The sequence below is a fragment of the Sardina pilchardus genome, chromosome 21 (assembly GCF_963854185.1).
Source record: "Sardina pilchardus chromosome 21, fSarPil1.1, whole genome shotgun sequence".
In the NCBI taxonomy this organism is placed as follows: Eukaryota; Metazoa; Chordata; class Actinopteri; order Clupeiformes; family Clupeidae; genus Sardina; species Sardina pilchardus.
Genome location: NC_085014.1, coordinates 1,408,161 through 1,420,660, shown reverse-complemented (window position 1 = coordinate 1,420,660; position 12,500 = coordinate 1,408,161). Strand labels below are relative to the sequence as shown.

General features: G+C 44.4%; 1 protein-coding gene across 2 annotated transcripts in view; it reads left to right on the top strand.

The window, feature by feature from the left end:
* The first annotated feature begins 1,174 nt into the window (after positions 1 to 1,174).
* The window catches only part of LOC134068659 (alpha-parvin), a 17,260-nt gene continuing 5,934 nt past the window's right edge, over positions 1,175 to 12,500 (top strand). The window contains exons 1-7 of one of the 2 annotated variants that reach the window (XM_062524356.1): positions 1,176 to 1,524; positions 4,594 to 4,683; positions 4,930 to 5,000; positions 5,502 to 5,604; positions 6,079 to 6,113; positions 6,302 to 6,407; positions 7,531 to 7,646. In XM_062524356.1, the coding sequence (XP_062380340.1) occupies positions 1,389 to 1,524; positions 4,594 to 4,683; positions 4,930 to 5,000; positions 5,502 to 5,604; positions 6,079 to 6,113; positions 6,302 to 6,407; positions 7,531 to 7,646 (657 nt within the window). In that variant the 5' untranslated portion in view covers positions 1,176 to 1,388. Of the gene's footprint in view, positions 1,525 to 4,593; positions 4,684 to 4,929; positions 5,001 to 5,501; positions 5,605 to 6,078; positions 6,114 to 6,266; positions 6,408 to 7,530; positions 7,647 to 12,500 lie in introns of both variants that reach the window. The other variant, XM_062524355.1, reaches the window with a different exon arrangement.

Genomic DNA, 12,500 nt, shown 5'->3' with positions numbered 1-12,500 from the left:
CGCTTGAGCCAAATCCTGTTATTCCTGCTGTTTGTTGTACAATGTATACATGTTATTGATTATGTATTATAAATGCCATTTATTATCAAAGTGAAATGGTTGCTGGCATAAGTCAGCAGCAGTAGTTTGAGCACATCATAGAGAGAGAGAGAGAGAGAGAGAGAGAGAGAGAGATGTTCTGGGGTCAAAGTGTACCTCGTCACCAGGCTGGACTGCAGTGTGTGTGTGTGTGTGTGTGTGTGTGTGTGTGTGTGTGTGTGTGTGTGTGTGTGTGTGTGTGTGTGTGTGTGCGTGCGTGCGTGCGTGCCATGAGCCTGAAACTACAGAAGGAACAGGCCAGACCAAGGCGTTCACCCCGATGTGAATGTCCAAACCACAGGGCCATACTGCATACTCACCACTAGAGGGAGCCAAGGCCATCATTACACCACCCTGTGATCTCTGGTGCCTGACCCCTCTCCATCTCCCTCTCCATCTCCCTCTCCATCTCCCTCTCTCTCTCCATCTCCCTCTCCATCTCCCTCTCTCTCTCTCCCTCTCTCTCTCCATCTCCCTCTCTCTCCCCATCACTCTCTCATATTCCTTGTGTAGGCTACACTTGACCAAGAAGCCTGATTAGCATGATCTACATGTTTACCTCTCTCCATCACCATAACTCTCTCCCTCTCTCCATCACCATCACTCTCTCCCTCTCTCCATCACCACCCCTCTCTCCCTCTCTCTCTCTACCTCCACATCTACCCCACTCCCTCCACCCCTCTCCTTCTAACTCTCTCCTTCTCCATCTTTGAAAAGGTCAAAGCTTTTTGCCCATCTCATCCTCTCAAGATTTCCATTGCTATATTTCCCAGGACTTGTGGCTTATTTTCCTACATTTGTGTTATGCAAATTCAGCAGTAGGCCTATTGAACGCTCTCTTTTTTTTATTGTTTCTGTTTATATTGTTTAGAAAAGGCCAAAACACAACATGTTAGGGCAGGTGGGGCGGATCTATGTGACATAGTGCACATCCAGTCTGCAATGTAACACTATACAGTTGTGATTAATGTAGCCTGTAATGCAATCGCATTCGGTTAGACTACATGTAGTTGTGAAGTTGAACTGCATCCAGCGGATGTAATTGTCGTGTGAATTTCTGGTCTCTGGAGTAACGGAGTTAACGGGACATATTCCACATCCTCTCTCTCTCGAGAAGGGAAACGGGAGGAGTTCCTCCGGGATAGACTGGTATCAGATAGCACGCGAAACCGCCCCTGTACGGCGCAAACAGTCGGAGTCTCAGCCCGTTAAGACACCAAACGTCTTCACGAGATACGTAGAGCTCGCCATTTACAGACGACTAAGAAGCCTAACTTATCACCTCATCAAAGCAGCGGCCGTAAAACGCCATGGCGTCCTCACCGCAGAAAGCGCCTTCTCCGTCTAAAGCCCCGACGCCCAAATCGCCTCCCTCCAGAAAGAAGGATGACTCTTTCCTCGGCAAACTTGGGGGAACTTTGGCCAGACGAAAGAAAGCGAAAGAAGGTGCGATTTAGTGCTCTGCATTTTCTCCCCTCCGTTGTTTAGCCCCTGCGAGCAAATTTAAACATTGAAACTCCACACAGCTACAGGGCTATTGCGTATTGTATCAGTAGCCGAGACTGGTGTACCGTTATGTCAGTGTTGTTCTAGCTGTTCTAGCAATGGCAAGAATAGTTCTAAGTAACCTATTTGAAGAACTCACTGACCAAGACTCCTAAAGTATGCGCTTTTTATTGTCTCAACAGCAGACGTGTCCATGGTCTCTCTGGTTGTGTTACAGGTCTGATAGCCTGATGAATATGGATATCGCGTTGAACCCATTTCTGATTTCATCAACATGGGTGATTTACGCGTATTGTTTCAGTGTGACATTTAAACTTTCTTCCTCTGTCCCGGTGTTTGTGTTTTTACGCAGACTCGTGCATAGTTGCTCGCTTTACGTAAGCAGATGCGATCCAGCGCGCAGGACTTCTGATTCCAGCTCTCGTAGGATCGCGTGTCCATTTAAGGAAAAGTGTCAGTTTTTCCGTTCCGTCCCGCGAGCCGCGGTCAGCCAATTGGGGAGGCTACAGAACAGCGCGCTTGCTGTCAGGGAAACCGTGTGGCCGTTTTCACCGACTCTCACAGCAGGCCTAGCACTAGCTCAAGATGCAGTCCGAGATACAAGTCATATCAGTCACACACACACACACACACACACACACACACATACACACACACACACACACACACACACACACACACACGCACGCACGCACGCACGCAGACACACACACACACACACACACACACACACACACACACACAGTCACAGTCACAGTCACACACAGTGTAGGTAACAGGCTGATTCAGTCAGAATCAGCATCCTTGAACACAGTGCTCCATAAGCAGTGGCTGAGTCCTGGAGGCAGAGCTCTATGTAGCTCGTACATACACACACACACACACACACACAGTGTCCCAGAGGGAGTGTGTTTTCTGTGACAACAGGATGTTGCTGTTTGTATTTGTCAAATGGTTTGTTGCTATGGTGAACTGGGCGGCGGCGGGGGGGGGGCACTGTCGTTCTCCATCCAGACGCCCGTTTGCAGGTTCCATTCTGGACACCTGAAGTGCAGATCACATGACCACCCGCCCAATTGACCTACAGTATGGCCAAACCACCATGACCATTCACTCAATGGTCAGCGCTGTAAAATGCAGAATGGAACTGCACTAAAGATGCAAAGACAGCAAGGCCACTACTAAAGCTTGTGTTCAGTATGCTTGTGTTCAGTACAGCTTGTGTTGTGTTCAGTATGCTTGTGTTCAGTACAGCTTGTGTTGTGTTCAGTATGCTTGTGTTCAGTACTGCTTGTGTTCAGTATGCTTGTGTTCAGTATGCTTGTGTTCAGTACAGCTTGTGTTGTGTTCAGTACTGCTTGTGTTCAGTATGCTTGTGTTCAGTACAGCTTGTGTTGTGTTCAGTACAGCTTGTGTTGTGTTCAGTACAGCTTGTGTTGTGCTCAGTACAGCTTGTGTTGTGTTCAGTATGCTTGTGTTCAGTATGCTTGTGTTCAGTACAGCTTGTGTTCAGTACTGCTTGTGTTCAGTACTGCTTGTGTTCAGTATGCTTGTGTTCAGTACAGCTTGTGTTGTGTTCAGTACTGCTTGTGTTCAGTATGCTTGTGTTCAGTACAGCTTGTGTTGTGTTCAGTACAGCTTGTGTTCAGTACAGCTTGTGTTGTGTTCAGTACAGCTTGTGTTCAGTACAGCTTGTGTTGTGTTCAGTACAGCTTGTGTTCAGTACTGCTTGTGTTCAGTAGAGCTTGTGTTCAGTACAGCTTGTATTTGGGTCTCCACGTTGGGTTCTCTGCTAGCAGGCCAGTTAGTGGAGGTCCAGTTGAGTAACACAGAGTCCAAGAACATGTGTTCAGAGCGGATTTCCCTGTGCACATGAAAGCTATAGTTTTCAAACAACAGCGTGTTCAAGTCATTCCGTTTCATCGCTCTATTTCAGCAGCTCAAAATGGCTGAGTGGTGTACATAAGAGGCACCAGTAAAACAAAGAAAATGAAGATGGAAACAGAAACAGAACAGCCTTAGTGTTGCGTGTGTGCTTGTTTGATTGTAAAGATTCCAGAGGGGTATTTGAGATTAGGGCTGCTCGATTATGGCAAAAACTATTTTCATGATTATTTTGTTCAATATTGAGATCACGATTATTAAACACAATTATTGTGATTATGAAATGATCACCCATTTTCATAACTTTATTTTCATACGTTAATTCAGTTGTATTTTAAATACAATTCAACTGAAAAAAAACATGCAAATCATCATTCACTCAAGATCTCAAGACGCGTTGTTAGGAAACAGCAGCAGAACGCTCATTAGAATGCACCATAATTGATGATTAATGGATTAATTCTGTCGTCTGATATTCCCCCCTTATCTTCTGCCCCCTCTACTGCCCCTCTCTACTGCCCTCTACTGCCCCCCTTATCTACTACCCCCTCTACTGCCCCTCTCTACTGCCCCTCTCTACTGCCCCTCTCTACTGCCCCCCTTATCTACTGCCCTTTCTACTGCCCTCCTTATCTACTGCCCTCTCTACTGCCCCCTCATCTACTGCCCTCTACTGCCCTCTACTGCCCTCTACTGCCCCTCTCTACTGCCCTCTACTGCCCCCCTTATCTACTGCCCTTTCTACTGCCCTCCTCATCTACTGCCCTCTACTGCCCTCTACTGCCCTCTCTACTGCCCCTCTACTGCCCCCCCTACTGCCCCCCTTATCTACTGCCCCCCCTACTGCCCCCCTTATCTACTGCCCTCTCTAATCTACTGCCCTCTCTACTGCCCCCTCTACTGCCCCCTACTGCCCCCTCTACTGCCCCTCTTATCTACTGCCTCTCTTAACTACTGCCCCCTCTACTGCCCTCTACTGCCCTCTCTACTGCCCTCTCTACTGTTCTCTACTGCCCTCTCTACTGCCCTCAACTGCCCCCCTTATCTACTGCCCTCTCTACTGCCCCCCTTATCTACTGCCCTCTCTACTGCCCCCCTTATCTACTGCCCTCTACTGCCCTCTAGTGTCGGAGCTGCAGGAGGAGGGCATGAATGCCATCAATCTGCCCCTGAGCCCCATCCCCTTTGAGCTGGACCCTGAGGACACCATGCTGGGTACACACACACACACACACACACACATGTGCACACACATACACACACACACACACACACACACACACACACACACACACACACATGTGCACACAAACAGATACGTGTGCACACACACACACACACGCAAATACACAGATATGCACACACAAGTCTACATGAGCTTCTCACACACACACACGCACGCACGCACACACACACACACACACTCTGTGCTGTAACCCTGTTGTGCTGTGTGTTGTCCAGAGGAGAATGAGGTGCGCACCATGGTGGACCCCAACTCCAGAAACGACCCCAAACTGCAGGAGCTCATGAAGGTTGGACCGGACGCTGAGCATGCACGCGCGCGCGCGCGTGTGTGTGTGTGTGTGAGAGAGAGAGAGAGATTGTGTGTGTGTGTGTGTGTGTGTGTGTGTGTGTGTGTATACTGTATATGTGCATGCGTATGTGTATGTTTATGTGTATGTGCGTGTGTATACTGTAAATGTGTGTGTGTGTGTGTGTCTCATCCACCAAGGTCATGTGTCCTCTCTATCACTGGCTTTCTAGTTCACACAATGGCACCATTGTGTTTGTAGTATTATGTAATGTTTGAACCCTTTTACTGGGTTGGTTGTTAAAACTCACACTGAAATCTAATTCAGCACTCAAATGAAATCTAATTCAGCACCCAAATGAAATCTAATTCAGCACCCAAATTGACTACAAAAACAAAAGGTGCAATTCTGACTCAACAAACCATTTACTGGTGTGTGTGCATGTGCGTGCGTGCGTGTGTGTGTGTGTGTGTGTGTGTGGTTGTGTGTGTGTGTGTGCAGGTCCTCATTGACTGGATAAATGACGTGCTGGTTGGGGAGAGGATCATTGTGAAGGACCTGGCAGAGGACCTGTATGATGGACAGGTGCTGCAGAAGCTCTTTGGTAAGGAGGAGGAGTGTGTGTGTGTGTGTGTGTGTGTGTGTGTGTGTGTGTGCATGTACATTTATGTACATATGTGGCTCATGTGTGCATGTGCGTGCATGTGTGTGTGTACATTCGTGTGTGTAAGCATGTGTCTGAGCGTGCGTACATGCGTGTGTGCATGCATATGTGTGTGTGTGAGTGCGTGCGTGCGTGCGTGCGTGTGTGTGTGTGTAGAGAAGCTGGATGGAGAGAAGCTGAATGTGGCGGAGGTGACTCATATGTGTGTGTGTGTGTGTGTGTGTGTGTGTGTGTGTGTGTGTGTAGAGAAGCTAGAGGGGGAGAAGCTGAACGTGGCGGAGGTGACTCATGTGTGTGTGTGTGTGTGTGTGTGTGTGTGTGTGTGTGTAGAGAAGCTAGAGGGGGAGAAGCTGAACGTGGCGGAGGTGACTCATATGTGTGTGTGTGTGTGTGTGTGTGTGTGTGTGTGTGTAGAGAAGCTGGAGGGGGAGAAGCTGAACGTGGCGGAGGTGACTCATATGTGTGTGTGTGTGTGTGTGTGTGTGTGTGTGTGTGTGTGTGTAGAGAAGCTGGAGGGGGAGAAGCTGAATGTGGCGGAGGTGACTCATATGTGTGTGTGTGTGTGTGTGTGTGTGTGTGTGTGTGTGTGTGTGTGTGTGTAGAGAAGCTGGAGGGGGAGAAGCTGAATGTGGCGGAGGTGACTCAGTCTGAGATCGCTCAGAAGCAGAAGCTGCAGACGGTGCTGGAGAAGATCAACGACACACTCAAGCTCTCCACACGCAGCATCAAGTGGACCATCGACTGTAGGGGCACTCACACTCACTCACACACACACACACACACACACACACACACACACACACACACACACAACCTCAAGCTTTCCACACACAGCATTAAGTGGACGATCGACTGTAAGACCACACACACCACAGCCTCTGGTGCCGACCAGGTCCATGTTAGTGCTAGTTTGATTAGCATAAAGCTCCCCTAAGCTAGGCTAACTGGTCTAACCCACCTCCAGTGAGTTATGCTTAGTTAGGCTAACTGGTCTAACCCACCTCCAATGAGTTATGCTAAGCTAGGCTAACTGGTCTAACCCACCTCCAGTGAGTTATGCTAAGTTAGGCTAGGACTATCTGGGATTGATGGCAAATAAGATCATTTCCCAGACAGGTTGTGTTTGCCTTTAAGCTGAATAATGAGGCCTCTATTGGCCCTTCTGCACTGTAGGGACGTTGTGCATCAGGCAGCATGGAACTGGGGATTAAAGAGTTCCTCTGGCTGCTGACTAGTTCAGCTCCTGCTGTGGGGTCTGTCCCTGTGCAGAGGAACCATAGCTCAAGTGCATGCCCAGCCAGCAGAGGAACCAGAGGAACCAGAGGAACCATAGCTCAAGTGCATGTCCAGACAGCAGAGGAACCATAGGAACCAGAGGAACCATAGCTCTAGTGCATGCCCAGCCAGCAGAGGAACCAGAGGAACCATAGCTCAAGTGCATGTCCAGACAGCAGAGGAACCAGAGGAACCAGAGGAACCATAGCTCAAGTGCAAAGGAACCATAGCTCAAGTGCACGCCCAGCCAGCAGAGGAACCGTTTTATAAAGGATCTCTGGAAAAATCATTCAGCTTTTGTTTAAATTTGCTTGAAGGGATTTTCCACCATTTGAGGAATGAAGCTCATTTTCCAACTCCCCTTGAGCAAAACAAAATTGATATATTTACCTTTTTCCCGTTCTGTGAGTTTGGCGATATAACTTTTAGCTCCAGCCTAGCATAGATCATTGAATCGGTTTAGACCAGTATGAGCTGGTGGGATGTGTGTGTGTATGTGTGTGTGTGTGTGTGTGTGTGTGTATGAGGTGCTGTGATGTGTGTATGTGTGTGTGTGTGTGTGTATGAGCTCCTCTTCTGTTGTCCCTGCAGCGGTCCATGCCAAGAGCATCGTTGCCATCCTGCACCTGTTGGTGGCGCTGTCGCAGCACTTCCGCGCCCCCATCCGCCTCCCTGAGCACGTCTCCATACAGGTGGTCGTGGTCCAGGTGAGCCCCCTACACACACCCCGCACACACACACCCCTCACACCTGAACACACCTCTCTCACACACACACACACACACACACACACACACACACACACACCTCACACCTGCCCTGTACACACACCTCACACCTGAACACACACACACACACACCTCACACACACACACACACACACACACACACACACACACACACACACACACACACACACACACACACACACACACACACACACACACCTCACACCTGCCCCCTACACACCCCTCACACCTGAACACACACCCCACACACACACACACACCTGAACACAAGCCCTCTACACACACACACACAACTCCCCACTGAACACCCCCCCCCCACACACACATACACACTCACACACATACAGTACACCTCACACCTGCCCGGTACACACACCTCACACCTGAACACAAGAACCCTACTCACACACACACATCTCACATCTGAACAGAAGCCCTCTACACACACACACACACACCAGAACACAAGCCCTCTACACACTCTCTCTCACACACACACACACACACACACACACACCTCACACCTGATTACAAACCCTCCACACACACACACGTCACATCTAAATGCGCAGATTACCTGTCTAATACACACCAGGGTCAACAGAGACTGTATTTCATATTTGGGGTGTAATATTTGATTATTGCAAGGATTCAGTGTGTGTGTGTGTGTGTGTGTGTGTGTGTGTGTGTGTGTGTGTGTGTGAAGGATCTGCTCCCTCCTACTTGAATTCAATGATCAAGTGTTATATTCCCAACCGCCCACTACGGTCTTCTGACGAGCGTCTGCTGTGTTGACCAGCTATAAACGCTGGGGCAAACTCAGGAGTTTTTACATCAGTGGTTGCATGTTGGTGGAATGGGTTGCCCAGTGCTCTTCCTTCCAATAGTAGTTTTGAGTCTTTTAAGAGGAGTCTGTTCAGTCTGTCTGGCATCTGTTCAATATGCACTTAGTCTATTAGCGTTTCTTATGACTATTTTTGTATTTTATAGTCTTGTTTTGTTTCCATTACGCCATTGATTAAATTGACACAGTTGTTTTATTATTGCTTATTATTCCATAGTTATTGTTATTATATAATTGATTGAATGACTTTATTAGAGTGCATGCAAATGCACTCTACTGTTATCCGACATCTTCTTATTATTAGAGTGCATGCAAATGCACTCTACTGTTATCCGACATCTTCTTATTATTATCGATATTATTATTCTTCTTCTAACGCTTTTTGTGCGTTCAATTCAGCTTCAACCGTTTGACGTAGAAACTTCATTCAAACTGCGCTGCGTAGGTCTTACTTAGGTGACTTCAGCTATGTTTTTTTCAACTTTGAAAACTTTATCGTTGAATTTATATTAATTTTTTAAAACATTTTTTCTCCCATAGACTTAACATTGGATTATGACATCATAATAGGGCAATTAGAATCTTATGCCAGGTGGCCAGCCCCACCTGCAGCAGCTCTCTCTCTCTCAGGCTTTAAGCATACAATCTCTCTGAAGACTACACATATCCTGTTAAACTGTTTCCTCTGTCCACAACTGTTTCAAAATAAAAGTCCTCACTGCAATAATACACTATTAAATCATTTAACCATTGAAACTACTCAACTATTTAACTGTTCAACCATTCCAACTGTCAGTTATCATCAACTATGCCTCCAGTCAACTACATGAAACCTCCATGTACCTAGCAACCAACATAGCAACCATTAAAATTAAGCGTTTATGACCGTTTCCATAGCAACCAACATGATTTTACTACAGTAACTTCTTTATTCCTGATAGTGGCCACCATAGATACCCTATCAACAAATGTTTCAAAATAAAAGTCCTCACTAGCAAGTTAGCTAGTTAGCATGGTTAGCATTGTTAGCATAGTTAGCATAGTTAGCATTTTTAGCATAACTGCTAGAAATGGTTAGCTAAGTTAGCTAATCAACCTGGTTAGCATTGTTAGCATAGTTAGCATTGTTAGCATAGTAAGCATTTTTAGCATAACTGTTAGAAATGATTAGCTAAGTTAGCTAATCAGCCTGGTTAGCATTGTTAGCATTTTTAACATAACTGCTAGAAATCATTAGTTCAGTTAGAACTGTAATGTTTAAGCTTTAAACTGTCTACCTTCACACTATCAGCTTTCTTTAAACTATGCAACCACCATGTTTACCCTAGCTACACCTTAGTAACTATATCTACATTATCTACTGTATCTATACATTTTTGCATTTTCATGCACTCGTAATTTCCCTGGAATTACATTCTCTAGTTTTCGGCGATATTCTTCTAACGCTTTTTGTGCGTTCAATTCAGCTTCAACCGTTCGACGTAGAAACTTCATTCAAACTGCGCTGCGTAGGTCTTACTTAGGTGACTTCAGCTATGTAATTTTCAACTTTGAAAACTTTATCGTTTAATTTATATGAATTTTTTAAAACATTTTTTCTCCCATAGACTTAACATTGGATTATGACATCACAATGAAGTCGTTAAGCAATTAGAATCTTAAGCCAGGTGTTCAAAGCCACCTGGCAGCAACTCTCTGTCTCAGGCTTTCTGGCTCTCTTAAGACAACATATCCTGTTCAACTGTTTCCTCTGCCCACAACTGTTTCAAAATAAAAGTCCTCATCATTTTTGCATTTTCATGCACTCGTAATTTCCTTGGAATTACATCTCTAGTTGTTTATTGTTACAGTGCATGAAAATGCACTGTACTGTTCTTCCTAGACTTCTTATTACAGTGCATGGAAATGCACTGTATTGTTATTCCTAGGCTTTTTCTTTTTATTATTTTTATTATTATTATTCTTCCAGGCCCTAATTTGACTCTAACCGCTTATCGTAGGAACTTGGTTCAAACTTTGTCACGTAGCTCTTGCATCAAATTTTCAGTCTATTACTTTTCATATTTCTATGACTTTTACTTTTTGAGATATTAAATAAAAACTAAACTTTATTTTGCCATAGACTTTACATTGGCTTTGTGACATCATAATTAGCTTTTAAAGAAATAGAATGGAATCAACTTTGCCAGTGTTCTCTCACTGACTTCAGCAACTTCAATGGAACTTCTTCTCTGTGTGTCTCTCCATTGAACTGGATAGCTCACTTGTCATCCGCACTTTCTTTCACTTCTTTTTCTTCACTTCCTCTCACTTTCTCTATCACTCTCTCTATTTCTCCCAATTTCAATAACTTTTCAAAACTATATTTAAAATAACACTTTTTATAGCAAAGCAACCACTATAATTACTTAGTAATAACCTAGCAACCACTTCCATAATGACACCCTGGCAACCACCTTAGCAACCAATGTGATTTCCCTAGCAACCAATGTGATTTCCCTAGCAACCAACCTAGTAGCCACTTTTTATAGAATAGTAACCACTTTATTTAGCCTAGCAACACCTTAGTAATCACTTTAAGTACCCTAGCATAATCCTTGCAATGACTTTCCATGCACTGGTATTTCCTTCAGGAAATGCTTTTCTAGTTATTACAGTGCATGAAAATGCACTGTACTGTTCTTCCTAGGCATTTTATTATTATTCTTCTTCTAACGCACTTAATGCAGCTTCAACCGCTTAACGTAGAAACTCCATTCAAACTATGTTGCGTAGGTCTTACTTACGCGATGTGGGCTTTGTATTTTTCAACTTTGTAACTTTTATACTTTTTAAACTATTAGTTAAAAACTATTATAATTTCCCCCATAGACTTAACATTGCTCATTATGACATCACGGCAGCAATTAGAATGTTACCCCAGCTGGTCAGCCACCTGGGCACCAACTGTCAGTTTCTCTCAGGCTTTAAGCATACAATCTCTCTGAAGACTACACATATCCTGTTAAACTGTTTCCTCTGTCCACAACTGTTTCAAAATAAAAGTCCTCACTGCAATAATACACTATTAAATCATTTAACCATTGAAACTACTCAACTATTTAACTGTTCAACCATTCCAACTGTCAGTTATCATCAACTATGCCTCCAGTCAACTACATGAAACCTCCATGTACCTAGCAACCAACATAGCAACCATTAAAATTAAGCGTTTATGACCGTTTCCATAGCAACCAACATGATTTTACTACAGTAACTTCTTTATTCCTGATAGTGGCCACCATGGATACCCTAGCAACAAATGTTTCAAAATAAAAGTCCTCACTAGCAAGTTATCTAGTTAGCATGGTTAGCATTGTTAGCATAGCTAGCATTTTTAGCGTAACTGCAAAAAATCATCAACTAAGTTAGCTAATCAACCTGGTTAGCAGTGTTAGCAAATCTAGCATTGTTAGCATAGTTAGCATTTTTAGCATTACTGCTAGAAATCATCGGTTAAGTTAGCTAATCAACCTGGTTAGCATTGTTAGTAAAGTTAGCATTGCTAGCATAATTAGCATTTTTAGCACAACTGCTAGAAATCATTAGCTAAGTTAGCTAATCAACATTTTAACATGAATAGAAATCATTAGTTAAGTTAGAACTGGAATGTTTCAGCTTTAAACGGTCTACCTTCACACTATGAACTCTCTGTAAACTATGCAACCACCATGTTTACCCTAGCTACACCTTAGTAACCATATCTACATTATCTATCTTTTTTTGCATTTTCATGCACTGGTAATTCCTTGGAATTGCATTTCTAGTTATTATTATTCCGCTGACAGCTTTTTCTAACCGCAATTTCTCTTTAACCGTTTAACTTAGCAACTTCATTCAAACTTCGTAACGTAGGTATTCTAATGGATCGGGTTGCTATGACTTTTCAACTTTGTAACTTTTATACTTTTTGAACTATTAAATAAAAA